Source organism: Gigantopelta aegis, chromosome 4 (assembly GCF_016097555.1).
Source record: "Gigantopelta aegis isolate Gae_Host chromosome 4, Gae_host_genome, whole genome shotgun sequence".
In the NCBI taxonomy this organism is placed as follows: domain Eukaryota; kingdom Metazoa; phylum Mollusca; class Gastropoda; order Neomphalida; family Peltospiridae; genus Gigantopelta; species Gigantopelta aegis.
Genome location: NC_054702.1, coordinates 1,686,326 through 1,702,487, shown reverse-complemented (window position 1 = coordinate 1,702,487; position 16,162 = coordinate 1,686,326). Strand labels below are relative to the sequence as shown.

The following is a 16,162-nucleotide window of genomic DNA, read 5'->3' as shown; positions in this document are numbered from 1 at the left end:
CAAAAGGGAGATAACAGTTTTCGGGTGTGTGCTGACCTACGTCGCGTGAATCAACTCATCAAGGCAGATGCCTACCCTCTACCCCGCCTTGACGATTGCATCGACCGAGTTGGACACGCGCAATACATCATCAAATTGGACCTACTGAAGGGTTTTTATGCCATTCCGTTAACGGAGGAACCTAAGGACATTCTGGCGATCATCACACCTGACGGCCTCTTCCAATTCCGAGTGATGCCGTTTGGTTTGAAGACTGCCTCTGCTGCCTTTCAAAGGATGATGAACCAGGTGTTATCAGACCTAGAAAACGTCAGTGTGTATCTGGACGATGTGGTGTTAGCCACCGACACTTGGGATGAACATTTAACCGGGTTACAACAAATATTCAGTCGCCTACAGAAAGCTAACTTGACTGTGAACCTGGGCAAATGTGAATCCGTGAAAGCTTCAGTGACCTACTTAGGTCATACTGTCGGACATGGTTGCGTCGCCCCACTGCAGACCAAGACACTAAGCATCAGCCAGTATCCTGCACCGACCAACCGTTGTGAAGTTCGCCGGTTCCTTGGTATGGCCGGTTATTATTGCCGTTTCTGTGCTAAATTTGCGACGGTAGCTGCCCCCATCACATCGCTGCTAAAGAAGGAAACGAAGTTCCAGTGGTCAGATGAATGCGAGAAGTCATTCAACCATCTTAAGCAGATGTTCTCCTCGTCTCCCGTGATGGCAGCACCAGACTACCGAATGCCTTTCAAGCTGGCTGTGGATGCCAATGACGTGGGACCTGGAGCTGTGCTGTTCAAAGAAGACGAAAATGGACTGGACCATCCTGTAAGTTTCTTCTCCAAAAAGTTTGACAAACACCAGGTGAACTATTCCACTGTAGAGAAGGAAGCTTTGGCCATGGTACAAGCTCAGAAGCATTTTCAGATCTACGTGAAATCGGCAGTGCATCAAGTGGTGGTCTTTACTCATCATAATCCGCTTACCTTCATTCACAGAATGAAAGCCACCAACCAGAGAGTTTTGAGATGGAGTCTTCTTCTGCAAGAATTCCCAATTACCATTGAACATATCAAGGGCACATCCAATGTAATCGCTGATGCCCTGTCCCGAAGTTGAACGTTATGATAATGTGTTGACATTCTTGATTTCTGTTTTGTTTTTATATATTTTATTTGTATACCAGGGACTCAGAGACTCAGAGTGATTACTGGCAGTCACCTTATTACATGTGTTATAAATGCCGGATGCATCGGTTAACGCACTTTTTGTTTTAATGTAGTATATTTCCCTATTCCTAGAGTAGAGGAAATATCCTTTTTGAGGTGGGGGTGTGTGACGGAACAATTTAGTTTTCGCCTGTGGCGATATTAATTGTTTTAGAGGGCCGTGTGCAGTTCCAATATGCACTTAAGCCCAGGTGGGCACTTTGTTACGTAATACCTCCGCGCGACCGTGGTCGAGCTGTGCCTAATACACACCCTGCCCAGGTGAGGAGGCCATGTGGCCAGTAGTTACGTAATACTTCCGCGAGTGCGGTTTTTACGACCGTGATTTTGGCGACTAGGCGTCAGCAAGTCTGGCCATCTAAGGAAAATTGTCGTCTTGCTCGCTGTAGAAATATCACTTGGAGGTATTCGGTGCCGCGATGTACCCCCAGGCGATACTGGGATTTTATAATAAATAGCTAGGGTTTGAGAGATATGAGGGAGAAACATATTGGAAGGCTTCCAGGGAACGCGTCCGTTTGGACTTGGTAAATATTATTTCTGCTCTGTTGTATAACCTTGGTGTGATTGATGTGACTTTAAATATTTTAATACTGTATTATACCGATATTATTTAGATGGTGCTGCCGGTAATCTGACGCAGTAAACTGTAGGCTCACTGTTCTAATATATATAAAGCTTAACCAGTCATCCTAGAGGACCTAGGTAAACTGTAGGTTAATGTCTTTATTGTGATAGGTACCAGTATTAATTCTGTATTGCAAGGTTACTGAATGAGTAGTTAAGGGTTATTAAAAATTAACCAGTTAGGAATAGAGTGATAATTCCTTTATTAATTAAGTTCCCCTGGAAGCGTTTCACAATTATCACACGTGTGGGTGTTGTCACGGTGAAGTGATTAGAATATTGTGTAAACTAGACACCTAGAGATTAACTAATTAAGTGATCAGTTCTGGGTTGTTATTATTTGTTGTTGTTAATTAACTACTGCGGCAGTAAATTTGTCAGCGTAGTATCAATACAGATTCCAAAGTGTATTGTGTTTTTGTTGTGTTTTCTAGTGAACTAAACGTGCTATATTACTTATACTTTATATATAAGATCTTATCTCTGATCATACCTAGACGAGCCACGCGGGTATAACTGCCCGATACAGAGAGATCTAATAGATATACAGTTAGGAGAGATATTTGGATAATCGTGTTTCATTCAGTTACGGGTATTATAGGATCCCCGTGACAAAAACAAATGCCATATTAGTCATAGAGGTCTTCCATCGTACTTGTGATTTCAAACTACTATCTCACAAAGTGATACAAATTCTTTCTTTGGTGTGTAGTCGTTCGATGAGTAGGAAGATGCCTTCTCCATCGCTGCGCAATCTTCGTCCACTCTTCCCGCGTTAGGTCGTCCAGCCCTCCAGTTAGAGAATTCTACGAGAGATCCATCTGTCCATCGCCACACACCTTCTTCCTGGGAGTCGTCAGCTCCGATCCAGAAATGATCGACGCTGGCAAGCTCTGGAGTCGACACAATCATGTCCACAATGCTCTGCTGTTTCTTCTGACTGTCAATCTTTACAAGGCGACCGCCATCATGTTCACACATTTGTTTACCCTCTTGTCAAATTGTCGGATCCAGGTTGAATTTGTAGCATAGTATAGTGTTTTTATACCACGAGTATCCGTCGTGGGATTCACAAACTGATTTTGTGGAAAGAAATCCCTTGTCTTTGTAGTTGACACACATATGTGACATTCCAGTGTCCACGCATACAGTCTCATCTGGGCATGACGACCTACTGCAAGTTGAAACTGAACTTGTGCTTTCAACATCTATTAAGTTTGATTGAACCACACTAACTTCTGTTTTCAGCAGAACTAGAGAACGTAATACATGATTGGGATGCCACGTCGTAACTTAAAGAAGCACACGACTCTGTCAGACGACACAACTGGTCACACTGGTAGACATTTCTAGTGGGCCGTTTCATTATCGGATCGCCGTCTACGATTTGCCCTCTTTGCAAACCTTCGAGATCTTTGAACAAGATATTCTGACCAGCCATCACCGTCAGCATCAACGTCATGAACATAACGACGACCACCACGATCACTTGTTTCAGCATTTTCATCAGTCGCTCACTACCTACGTGCCGAAGCGTTGTGTGACATGTGATGTGTTGGAAAAATGTCTGTCTCTAATAAACGTTAAAAATATACTAGTTGTTTTGAGTTAAAGCATTGATTATTGTCAAGTGATCATATATACTAGTTGTTTTGAGTTAAGGCATTGATTATTGTCAAGTGATCATATATACTAGTTGTTTTGAGTTAAGGCATTGATTATTGTCAAGTGATCATATATAAGTTATTTGCATCAACCCCTGTGTGAATTGTTGGTGTTTTAACAAAAATTAATAACAAAATGCATCCACCCGTTCTAGTGAGTGATTAATTGATTAATTTATACATGCATCTTTAGTGGTAATGTAATAAGTCTATTAATCAAATTAACAAAGGAGAAAGTGTCTCTCCCATCAATTTCGCTAAACTCTTAGTACTTGGAGCAGTTCGATATAATTCGTCAACTTTTCATGCATGGCTTTGTTAGATCAGCATAAAAATGAAAAGGTCCAAGGGCTTATTAATGTATTTAAAATTCGTTTACGTTTGGTTTAATAGCAAACTATAATTAATAGTAGTCACGTAATGGTGTGTATAGTTCAACATGATTTATTTTGTTTAACTGTTATACTGAATAGTACACAGAAACAATATGGTGGTTCACGTTTTTATTTTAATCCGCAAACAACAAAACAATGGCAAAAGTGCATGTTCCTCGTTCGCATGTAGGAGGACTGCCACTTCCATAACCACATCCCATCTCTCGTTCATCTGAAGGAGGACTGCTATTTCCAAGACTAATGCTTCCTCGTTCGCATGCAGGAGGCCTGCCACTTCCCAAGACGATACATCCTTCCCGTTTGCTTGTACGAGGACTGCCACTCTCAAGGAAGTTTAGATTAATATAAACTCGCACAAGACGAAGCTAACTAGCTTGGTTGGTGTAGTGGTTAGGCTACCGAACTTATTATGGCTGGTAGGTACTGGGTTCACATCCTGATACCATCTCCCACCCAGAGCGAATTTAACGACTCAATGGGTAGGTGTAAGACCACTACATCGACTTCTTTTTCTCTCACTAACCACTAGCCCTATGTCCTGAAAAGACAGCTCAGATAGCTGAGATGTCTGCCCAGGATAGCGTACTTGAATCTTAATTGGATATAAGCAAGAAAATAAGTATAAACAGTCAACAAACAGAGCTAACTGGAAATTGAAACAAATGTATTGACATGCACCCATGACAACTATTCAAATAGTGATGATATCAAATGTTTGCGAAAGAGTAGCACCCGTAATGAGCCAGCCAATAGTTGTCAAGTCCGTTATTTTCATCTAAAGATGAATAAACATGTACAAGATGGAAATAAGGAAGATAATTAAACACCAGTTTAGTCAGTGCTGTGTCATATTGGGAAATAGCCTCTTAATGTCTGTGATAACACTTTTTGAAAGCCTGCAGACGTTGTTGAATGATACAACTCTAGCAAAACGTTTACAGCGCCGCTGAGTGAATCATTGGAAAGCAATCTGCTACTATTCCGCGATTATTGCTATGCATAAGGTTATTGATGTTGTGGAAGGCAATCTCGTTATCTAGGTTATCTTTTTGTTTAATTTAACCAAATTATTGTTTTGACTTTCGACTCGGTGTGCTTATTGAAACAAATCGGCGAATAGTGGGTTACGGTTAATGTTCGTGGATATAAGAATTGCTTGTCTTCTTATCGTTTTAGAAAGGTTCTATATAGCACAGAAGGTTACGGGACGTTTCGTACCTGATTTGTATCGTACCTGATTTGTTTTCTACACACTACTGTTTTATACCCTAGACGTTTCGTCCCCATGATCATTTAGGACACGTTTTATGTTTAATTGTATGTTGTATGTAGGTAGGTCTTAGTTAGTTTTTTGCTTCGGGTACTTTTAACTGAAATGAGAGTGACTTAATGTCGTGTAACTAAATAGTAATATACTAAAAGGTAAAAGTTATTGTGACACACAAAAGACAAAGATATAATTTTATCTTTATAATTTAGATTATGTACAATGATCGATTGGAATGTACTTACTGGGTGTTGGCTCATTATTTATCAGTTGCACGTGTATTTAGTGATAGGTTACGCTTCACTGAATACCGTGATGCATTATGACAGTAGCACTGCATGTTGGGAAACATCCTACATTTCCTTTCAAACAATCACACCACTTTCCATTCTCCTATTGGCCTTTAATGTGTCAGGATTTTGTCATTCATTTTAAAGTATTTATTGTGGTCTGATTCTTTGGCATAAACTAAAGAAAGGATGTCTGGTGAATGTTAATGAAAATATGTATTTCTTTATTTTATGAATCAGACATAAATCTATTTATGCTTTGAAAAATATTATTTGTAAACGTTATTTTGACTGAATGTTAAATATGATGTACATGTGTATTTATATTTTTATAGTTTGTCTTCGCCATACTGCAATAAAAGAACCCTGAACCAGAGGCGTCTCTGTTTCGTTGATGACTAGCTGAGGTTACACACACACACACACACACACACACACACACACACACAGAGAGATACACACACAGAGACACACCCACACCCACACACACACACACACACACACACAGAGACACAGACACACATACACACACACACACACACACACACACACACAGAGACACAGACACACACACACACACACACACAGAGAGACACACACACACAGACACACACATACACAGACACATACACACACACACACACACACACACACACAAACACACACACACACACACACATACAGAGAGATACACACACAGAGACACACCCACACCCACACATAGTGAGACACACACAGATACACAGAGAGACACAGACACACACACACACACACACACACAGAGAGAGACACACACACAGACACACATACACAGACACATACACACACACACACACACACACAGAGACACACAAAGAGAGAGAGAGAGAGAGAGAGAGAGAGAGAGAGAGAGAGAGAGAGAGAGAGAGAGAGAGAGAGAGAGAGAGAGAGAGAGAGAGAGAGAGAGAACGTACACGAACACCCAGAGAAACGAACACGCCTACACAAACAAGATTGGATTGGATAACATATTAACGGGCTTATATCCAGTACTGCTAGGACAGGTTCGGACAGGTACCCTACTAAACGCGAACAATCGTGGCGTTCTGCAGAATGGCCGTCATACGAGTCACGGAACAATGTCGACAAAAGTCAGCCGCAAAAATTACGTGGAGGCAAGTAATCTCGCTAAAAAAGAAAGGCTGTTGAAACGAGAAGCGTGCCAGCGTTCAGTCAGTCCCGATGGCCGCATACATCCCAGTAGAAAACTCGATTTCGTGACAAACACAAAACAAAGTGGAGGATTCCCAAGTCTAGCACACGAAAGCACGTGCACAGGCGAAAGAAACATGTCTTACCGCGGCGAGCTCCAGACTGGGAAAACACACAAACTAATATATGTCTCTCCCACACAATGAGAGAGAATTGATTTTGACTGTGATAGTACTAACTGAAACCAAGAGTAATTATCATGATACAAGAGAGACAGCTGTTGTAATAAAGATAACCCCTGGGTTACGGAATGCTTCTAGTTCATCAAGATTAACCTCCATGTGCATCCACTCGAGGTTAATCTTGATGAACTAGGATGCTTCGTACCCGATTTGTTTCGTCCCTGGACGTTTCGTACACACTACCGTTTTATACCCTAAGCGTTTCGTCCCCTGGTCATTTAGGACACGTTTTATGTTGAATTGTACATGCATACTGTTTGGCGTGTCTTAGTTAGGTGTTCGCTTGGGGGATTTTCACTGCGGTTTTTTTCCGCCCAAGATTCAAACATGCTTACAATGACTGGTGTATTTCGTAATTTCAAATGCTTCCATATATAACTATGATATATTGTTGCATTATAGAAGTCTAAAAATCAAGACGTCACCCTAAACACTCAATCGTGTTAACAATTGTCTCGACAATCTTGTTTTCAATATGGCATTAAGTAAGTTTGTAAAATTATAATTATATTCACGGAATGACTGTTTTAATACAGATTCTAGTTCTATGTATCGGAAATGTTTTTATTTCTTATTCATTGTATTCTTTAACTATCTTTGACAGTTTAATCGTCAATACAGAATTTGTTAATCTCAATAAAAAATATTATAAACATAATTGTTTGAGTTATATATTATTGTTTAGTTACACGACATCAAGTCATACTAGTCATTTAGAAGGTCATACTCGTTGTTTAGTTTAGTTACACGGCATTAAGTCAAACTCGTCATTTAGAAGGTCATACTCAATTTAGAAAGTCACACTCGTTGTTTAGAAAGTCATACTCGTCATTTCGAAAGTCATACTCGTCATTTAGAAAGTCATACTCGTCGTTTGATCAAATGTCGTCTCATAACAACCCATGACGCAGAGATAATTCATCATAAAGCAAGTACCAGTGTGTACATGACCAAGGGATGAAAAAACATAAAGACATTTATTTAAAAAAAAAAAAAAAAAGCACACAATATGTTTTAACCTTGGAAATTAAAACCCAGTTAAAATCTCCCAAGCGAATAACTAAGACAAACCAAACAATATGCATGTACAATGCAACATAAAACGTGTCCTAAATGACCAGGGGACGAAACGTCTGGGGTATAACACGGTAGTATGTACGAAACGTCTAGGGTATAAAACCGTAGTATGTGTACGAAACGTTTAGGGTATAAAACGGTAGTATGTAGGAAACGTCTAGGGTATAAAACGGTAGTATGTACGAAACGTCTAGGGTATAAAACGGTAGTCTGTACGAAACGTCTAGGGTATAAAACGGTAGTATGTACGAAACGTCTAGGGTATAAAACGGTAGTATGTACGAAACGTCTAGGGTATAACACGGTAGTATGTACGAAACGTCTAGGGTATAAAACGGTAGTATGCACGAAACGCCTAATGTATAAAACCGTAGTATGTACAAAACCGTCAAGGATATCGTCATCACTGGGTGAACACAATGTGCAGCAAAGACTATATACTATAATATCTTTTAACGACATTGTACCTACAAAATGGATGGGTATACTGTGAACTGTGTGTATATGGGTACCCAGTATCGTGATACAAATCATCACATCGTCAGCAGTATTTGGAGAGAAACATATAACAAAATATGTAAAACAAATCTATGATAAAAGTTACACTTTACTATCTCAATGAAAATTGATGTGAAAACAACACAAATCACTGACGTCAGAAGATGCCAACTGGTGTGGGGTGCTATGTATAACTGTATAAATTCGCTTTTATATAGTCTTCAATATGCATAGTAATTGTTACAGTTTTGTCCCACATTAAAAAAACCGTATGTATAAAAAAAAAACGTGAACACGGCTTAATTTATAACGGGATTATTGATAACTTTATCTACATTATATATGTCCTTACTGAATCATGTGAAATGTTGTAGCAAGCTAATCACCACAATCATTGACTAACAGCAGATGTAGCCGCCTAGAGTAACAAAAACAGGAAATAAATACATGCTGATAAAGACCGTGATAATATTAGATCACCGGAAAACCAGAAATCAATGTTTATATAAGTGCATTTCTATACTGTTCTTATTCATGTATTACGGTTTTGTCGTTCAGATTCAGCTGGAGAGTCAGTCGTCTGCATCAGTCAGATACACACGATATCTCTAGACGAAGGAAAGTATCAGCATGATAATGAGGTAACTCATCCTGTTGTTAACAATAACATTCACGCAGATAATGACTTCGGTGACTGGTAGTCACGGTCATATTATCAAAGATTTCGAAGGATGGCAAAGAGGGAAAATCATAGACGGCGACCCTATAATGAAACGTCCCACTAGAAATGTCTACCAGTGTGACCAGTTGTGTCATCTGACAAGGTCGTGTGCTTCTTTCAAAATTCGACGTGTCCTCCAAGATCCTGTACAATTCTATCCGGTTCCACTCAAAATTCTACCCTGAACAAGGAAGAGGTACAAATGATTAACCGGGACGTGTTTGGACCCGCCGCTGCACCGTGCGGCAGCCAGTCTTGTCCAAACAAAACCGTTTGCGTGGACACCGGTCACTCACATATGTGCGTCAACCACAACGGCAAAGGCTTCTTTTCACTCAGATCTCTTTGCGAATACCACCAGGGATATATGTTGTCTCCGCGCTGCGGGATATGCTACAGATTCAACGCACTCATGAGAAATCGTGAAGAGGCTAAAGCCATGTGTGAACAAGATGGCGGACGTCTTGTAAAGATCGACAGTCTGAAGAAACAAGAGAAGATTGTGAGGATAATTCGGTCGGATCCATTGCAAAAATCAGTGCATCGTTTCTGGATCGGAGCTGACGACTCCCAGGAAGAAGGTGTGTGGCGATGGACAGACGGATCTCTCGTAGAATTCTCTAACTGGGCGCCCGGGTGCCCCGATCAAGGTACAGTCAACGATGATTACGCAGTTCTTAATAAATTAAAACATTATCGCTGGAATGACCAGCCACCTCTAACCATAAGACCAAGTGGATCGATTTGTGAGATAGCAATATAAAATAACACGACGTGTAAAAAATATCTTGGATACGTAAAAAGGGTTCACGTGAATCGATTTTTGACATAACAATATAAAATAACACGACGTGAGAAAGATATCTTGGAAAGGGACCACGTTGATCGATTTCTGGCAAAACAATATAAAATAACACGATGTCAGACAGAGCTCTTCAATGTGATAAAGGACCAACCGGATCAATTTGTGAAATAACAATATAAGTAATATGATGTGAGAAAGATATTTTGGATATGAAAAATGACCAAGTGCGTCGATTTGGGTGATAACAATATAATATTTAAAAATACAATGTGTCAGTTGGCAGGTTTCGAACCTGCTACACTGATTCGCATTCCATTTCACTGTCCAGCGTCTTTTCCTTTGTTCTTTCTCAAACTTAATATGGCATATAACAATATAAAGATAAAAACGTGTTTTAAAATAATTGCACACAGCCTCACATACACGCACATACCCTTGACTCATTCATACACACACACGTGGAATGCCAAAACTGAAGTATATTTTTGATCACATAATATATAAATTTGAACAACCCTAAAAACCCTAAAATGTTAAGTATATCATATAGCTAATTAACGTTAGATTACGTAATTAATCAATCTTTAACATCATTCTATCCGAATTTCCTACACTATTGTATTTTTGTACTGATATAAGCTTGTGTTAATATTTATCCACACTCACACGCTCACTCATTCTTCTTTCTTTCAAACTCTTCCACACCTTTAGAACGCGCAGCTTGTCTTTTTTTTTTGGAGTTTACACAATATTTCAAGTGAACTCATCTGCTGGGCGCTTAACCACCCGTGACCGATGTAATGGCTTTCACTGTTGACGATTGTCGGTTTCTTTTGTAAGTTTATCAGCGTCCCTGTTGTCAACACTGACACACGATTTCACTGCTTTGCATTCAGTCTTTTCGTGCTGCTTGTCGAGTTTCCAAACTGGTGTTTTATCTGTACTATCACAATTCTCACTAACACGTTTTGACTAGACATTTTGTTTGTTTGACACCAGCGTAACAATCAACAGTCGTTGATTAACAATGTGTTTTACATTTTTAAAAAGTCAAATGAACTCTCTTTGTCAATAAATACACTTCAGCTTTTTGATACAATAGTGGTTCCTATACTATATGGCTATGAAATTTGGGGATTTGAAAATATAAATATTATAGAAAAGATTCATATTCAATTCTTACGATATTTAGCGCCTGTCAGGAAAAGTACTCCAATATGTATGTTATATGGTTAATATGGAAGAACACCCCTATCTCTGAAAATACATCGAAGAATAATTTGCTTTTGGGCACGGCTAAAAGTCTAAAACCATCTGTAAACGCTTACCAAATAATGTATTACGCTTTTATTCAATCCGGTACGCACTCTAAATGGATAATTAACATCAGAGATCTATTTTAACAGCTTGGATTGAATAACGTTTGGGACCAGCAATCATTTAAATCAGTGGAGTGGTTAAAAGAAGTAGTGAAGAGAAAACTTTCTGATCAGTATCTGCAAACATGGTGAAATAACATCTTTACGACCAGCAAAGGAACTACTACAATGTACACAACATTATTTCGATTTAGAATTTCAAAGCACTTTTTACCAGTTGAAAAGGGAAGGTGGAGAAACATTTTACATGAAAATAGAAACTGTACGCTTTGTAATAGCAATATTGTTCGAGATGAAGTTCATTATCTATTTATATGCAAAAAATTTAGACAAGAAAGACTAAACTATCTTAACAAATACTATGTGAATAGAACAAATATATGCAAATTCCAGCAACTCTTCAGCTCAAAACGTATTAGTGTTCTTAAAAATTGTGCAAGTTTAAATCAATTATTAACAAACAATTTTGTGCTTCTTGACTTATGTGTAATTTTAACTGTTTTTAATATTTAGCTGCTCATCTGTTTGTATCGTGGTATATATGTTTTTGAAATTATCTTGACAATTTGTATGTTTATTATTATTTATGTTCCTCTGATGCCACCGAATGGGGGCCATGTGAATAAAGTTCTGTTCTGTTGAAAGGCCGTTCAACCGTAAGTGTTTTACTGTCTGTGGATATTATAACCGTGATTATTTTGATCCACTGGGTTTTGTATAACCGAGTGGTTTAACAATCTGGGTTTAGGATTTGCCCTTAAGACGTATTGTAAATTATATTCTGTATCCCATTTGTTACCTGGTTCAGCTGATTGATGATGTTGGCAGGTTTTAGTTAATGGTTATTTATCCTTCTTAGCAGGTTTATGGTTTAAAGTGTTATTAGTGCCATTCATGCTTGAGTGTTCTATTTCGATTCTTGTTTAACTTGACTATACTAAGTTTGCCACTATGACAGAACCCCCGCGCAATATGTAGCTTTTGTCCTCAAAAGGTGTAATAATAAAGTAATATTCATACATACATACATACAATTTTCCACATATTTCACAATATTAATATATTATAAAATACATATACATGAGTACTGCCCTATTCCACGTACCAACACTAATTTATGGGACTGAAAAATGATTTGTCGTTCTATGGCATTGAGATGCGTTTGTATTTGTGTAATTTGTAAACATGTAACATTTCTATTTTGACATTGTATTTTCTGTGCTGGAACGAATGCTTCTTAGCCGGATTCGCTTCGGTGTGAGAGTGTTGAATCTTACCATCGGATCTCAACCAATTAACACAGCATAATGTTTTTTATGAATGTTAAATGAAGTAACAGAAGTATCAAGTTGGTAATGTAGGTTCTTGTATTTTCCTTTCCAACATGAAACATTATTAACAAAGTTAACAACTAGGTGATACAGATAATATACAAGTCAGACACACAGGTCTCCTGATAGAGTTCACATTGCTTATGTTACAAAACTGTTCTCGGATCTTCCAGTAGAGTTTATGCTTTGTGAGAGAACTTCAAGGAGTGTGAACAGTATCTGTTCTCCCCGAGTCTGTTAGTCAAGGGGACTATGAAATCCCGTGGGAAATAAATGATTAGAAGATCACAGCTATTTAGATACCTTCTATACACGCTAAAGAGCAAGAAAAATCATGATGGCAAACTTTGAGTGGTGGCCGGTAGCGGCCATCTTGAATTTCAAAATGGCTGCCATTTGATGATGATAACTAGTTTAACGTGCCCATATACCACTAGGGTTTCGAACACGCCCATCCCGAGTCCGACCTCCGATAAGATCGGTGACCTGACTCGGGATGGAAGGGGGGGGGGGGGGGGATGGGCAGAATTTTGAAAATAGCAATTAGTAAAAAAGTTAATAGAATAAATAATAAAAAAAGAAAAAAAGGTTACAAGCCAAAAATAAAAAGAATTGACTGCTCGGCCGAATATTTATATAATTTGGAGCATTTTAGAAGGACAGTCCAAAATTAAAAAGAAGTAATTTGGACATAAAAGTTTGAACGCAGATCTAAAAGTTTAAAGTCCAATCGATATGTCCACACGAGTGGCCTCGTTAAGGCCGTTTGGGTGCACAGCTTAAAGGGACGAGATGGGTGGCATCCCGTCAAGAAAACCCCTAGATTGACAGTCGATAGACGTTGAAGGTGTAGTGCTGTGCTGTGCTGAAATACAGATCTTGAGCAGCCGGATCCGTCTGAACGAGAGAGAGTATCATACTAGGGTATAGTCCAGTCGTCATGGTTTGGTATAGTGGTGCGGACGGGCCCGACTCCGGAAGATACGAGATGGTATCACTATAAAGCAAGGTAAAGTCTAGAAAAATAGTAGTAGGGGCCGACCCCGCTTCCTATTTCTTCTTAGAGTGGGGCGGTCAATCTTCCAGTGCTGCTAGGACAGGCTCGGACATGTAGAGACTAAACGCGAACAACCGTGGCGTTCTGCAGAATTGCCAAGTCGGCAGTCAGACGGAGAAGTGACGTGGAGGCAAGGAATCTCGCTAAAAAAGAATCCAACATGGTGGTGCAGGCTGTCGAAACGAGAAGCGTTCCAGCGTTCAATCCGTTCCAATGACCGCATACATCCCAGTACAAAACTTCATTTCGCTGACAAAAACAATGAAATGAAGGACCCCCAAGTCGAGCACACGAAAGCATGTGCAGTGTGCACACGCGAAACAAACACGTCTTACCGCGTGGAGCGCCAGACTGGGAATCGGCTGCCATTTACACTCATTTTTCAACAATAATTCCGGTTGTGAACATCGTATGAACGCCCTTTTGGAAAACCATGGAATCTTGAAATGTCCTGTAAATTTAGCAATGTTTCTTGATTGATGAATTATTGCCAGATATTGCCTATTGTTCATATTGTCAACATTAATTCCAGTATCTTAATCTTCATCACTCTCATCCTCATCATCTGTTAAGACAGTTTCTTCCCAATTTTCACACGGTTCATCATCAGAACAGTTACATAAGTCTGTACAGTGAAGTCCATTTTTTCTGCATTTGCAACGGTTGTTTGCACACCGTTTCTGTGCACATGAACACTTCACCAGATGAGTCACTGCATCAGGAGCAGGAGGCAAGGAAGTCATCACTGGTTGGAAGTGTCCATCAACTAAATCCCAACCATAATGCCGAGGTTCTGGAAGCTCGGGGTTGGCCACTACATCATTGTACCAAACCATAGCCTAGTAATGAGCTCTCAAAATTGCAGGTATCAGTGCAGCCCTAGTTGGAGGTAGACCCTCAGATTCAGCTTGCTTTTTTTTTGAACAGCCACCACCTCACATCTGCTACATTCATCAGTTCTGTGAGAGGCAAATACAGCTTGCAGACATATACTTCTAGAGTGGCAATTAAGGCTTCGGATGGTTTCTCCGATACACCAAGCTGTGCAAATGCCTGCACTATATCATCACCTGCGTGAAGTTCTTGTAGCACTTTCCAGCATGTCAACTTCCCCTTGCCAGCAAATTTACCAGTAATGTCTGCTCCAGATAGTGCATGAAAACCCGGCAGTGCTGCAGTTTTGTTGGGACCAAGGGCATTGTAGATAGGTTGAAGTTGTATGACTCTACAGTGCTCGTGGTACGATAGATAATTCATAGGTTCCAACAACTTGCTTAAGATCAGTATCTCTAGCTTTGGAGACTACAAGCATGCGGGCAAAGAGTGCTCTATCTTCCTTGAGCTCCACAATTTTGTCCCCATCTTTTAGGGTAACCTTCTTCTCTGCCGATGACCACATCTGTAGCTTAAGTTTTTTCATTGGAGCCCACAGATTCACATTATTTGTCACAATTCTCGGAAAGTTGGTCGCCCTGGTAACAAACGGACATCTATTAGTTTGGTGGACCAGTGTTTCTGTTACTGCTGTAAAAGGAATTTAAGTCCGATAGGAACAGAAATCCTTGGAAAAAGCCATACAAATCAACTAATAGGCAGGATTTAAGCCAACTTTCGCCAAATCGCCAAATGCAATTTAAAGTTGAACTTTGCGAATATATATCATTACGTGCAACTATTTTTAAAAACATAATTTTGTTTAAACTAAAATGTTGTTTGAATTTGGCTGCAGATTTTCTGAATAAATTCACTAACTTGTTATTAATGTTTTGCATCCAGCTTACACGCAACTGGGAAAGACAGTCTGATTAGGTATATTGTTCCTAAGAAAGTAAGTCCGATGGGATTACTCTTTCAAGGAACCGAACTCCTGCGGTTTTTCATTTCTTTTATACCACACTAATATACAAAAACACGATCAATAGATTCACACGCATTTATATAATTAAATCTTTGCTGAATCAGGTGAGCAAACATACTGATATTAAACCATAACCACAATCCATGGTAGAACAACAGATATAGGATAATGAAAACAGCAAATGAATAAATATTGACCACATAAAGTTATTACATTAATATCAGACGGTTGTTCGGTGTACAAAAGACGACAGACGTTGGTAAGGTAAAGTAGAAATTAATTATCGTGCATGTGCATTCCTGCACTTCAGTTTGAGAGAGATAGTCGTCTGCATCAGTCAGATACAAACGATATCACTAGACGAAGGAAAGCATCAGTAAAATGATGAGAAACCTCATCCTGTTATTAACTATAACGTTCACGCAGAGGATGAGTTTGGTGACTGGTAGTCAAGGTCATATTATCAAAGATTTCGAAGGATGGCAAAGAGGGAAAATCATAGACGGCGACCCTATAATAAAATGTCCC

The 16,162-nt window shown here is 39.3% G+C and overlaps 1 protein-coding gene across 1 annotated transcript; it reads right to left on the bottom strand.

Moving 5' to 3' along the window:
• Positions 1-2,522: 2,522 nt before the first annotated feature.
• LOC121372031 (perlucin-like protein) lies at positions 2,523-2,840 on the bottom strand. The gene has a single exon (XM_041498274.1). The coding sequence runs from the start codon at positions 2,838-2,840 to the stop codon at positions 2,523-2,525; it is 318 nt and encodes a 105-aa protein (XP_041354208.1).
• Between the last annotated feature and the right edge of the window lie 13,322 nt (positions 2,841-16,162).

Coding starts and splice junctions, on each gene's coding strand:
- LOC121372031 (XM_041498274.1), bottom strand. CDS start 2,840: ATGTGTGAACATGATGGCGGTCGCCTTGTAAAGATTGACAGTCAGAAG.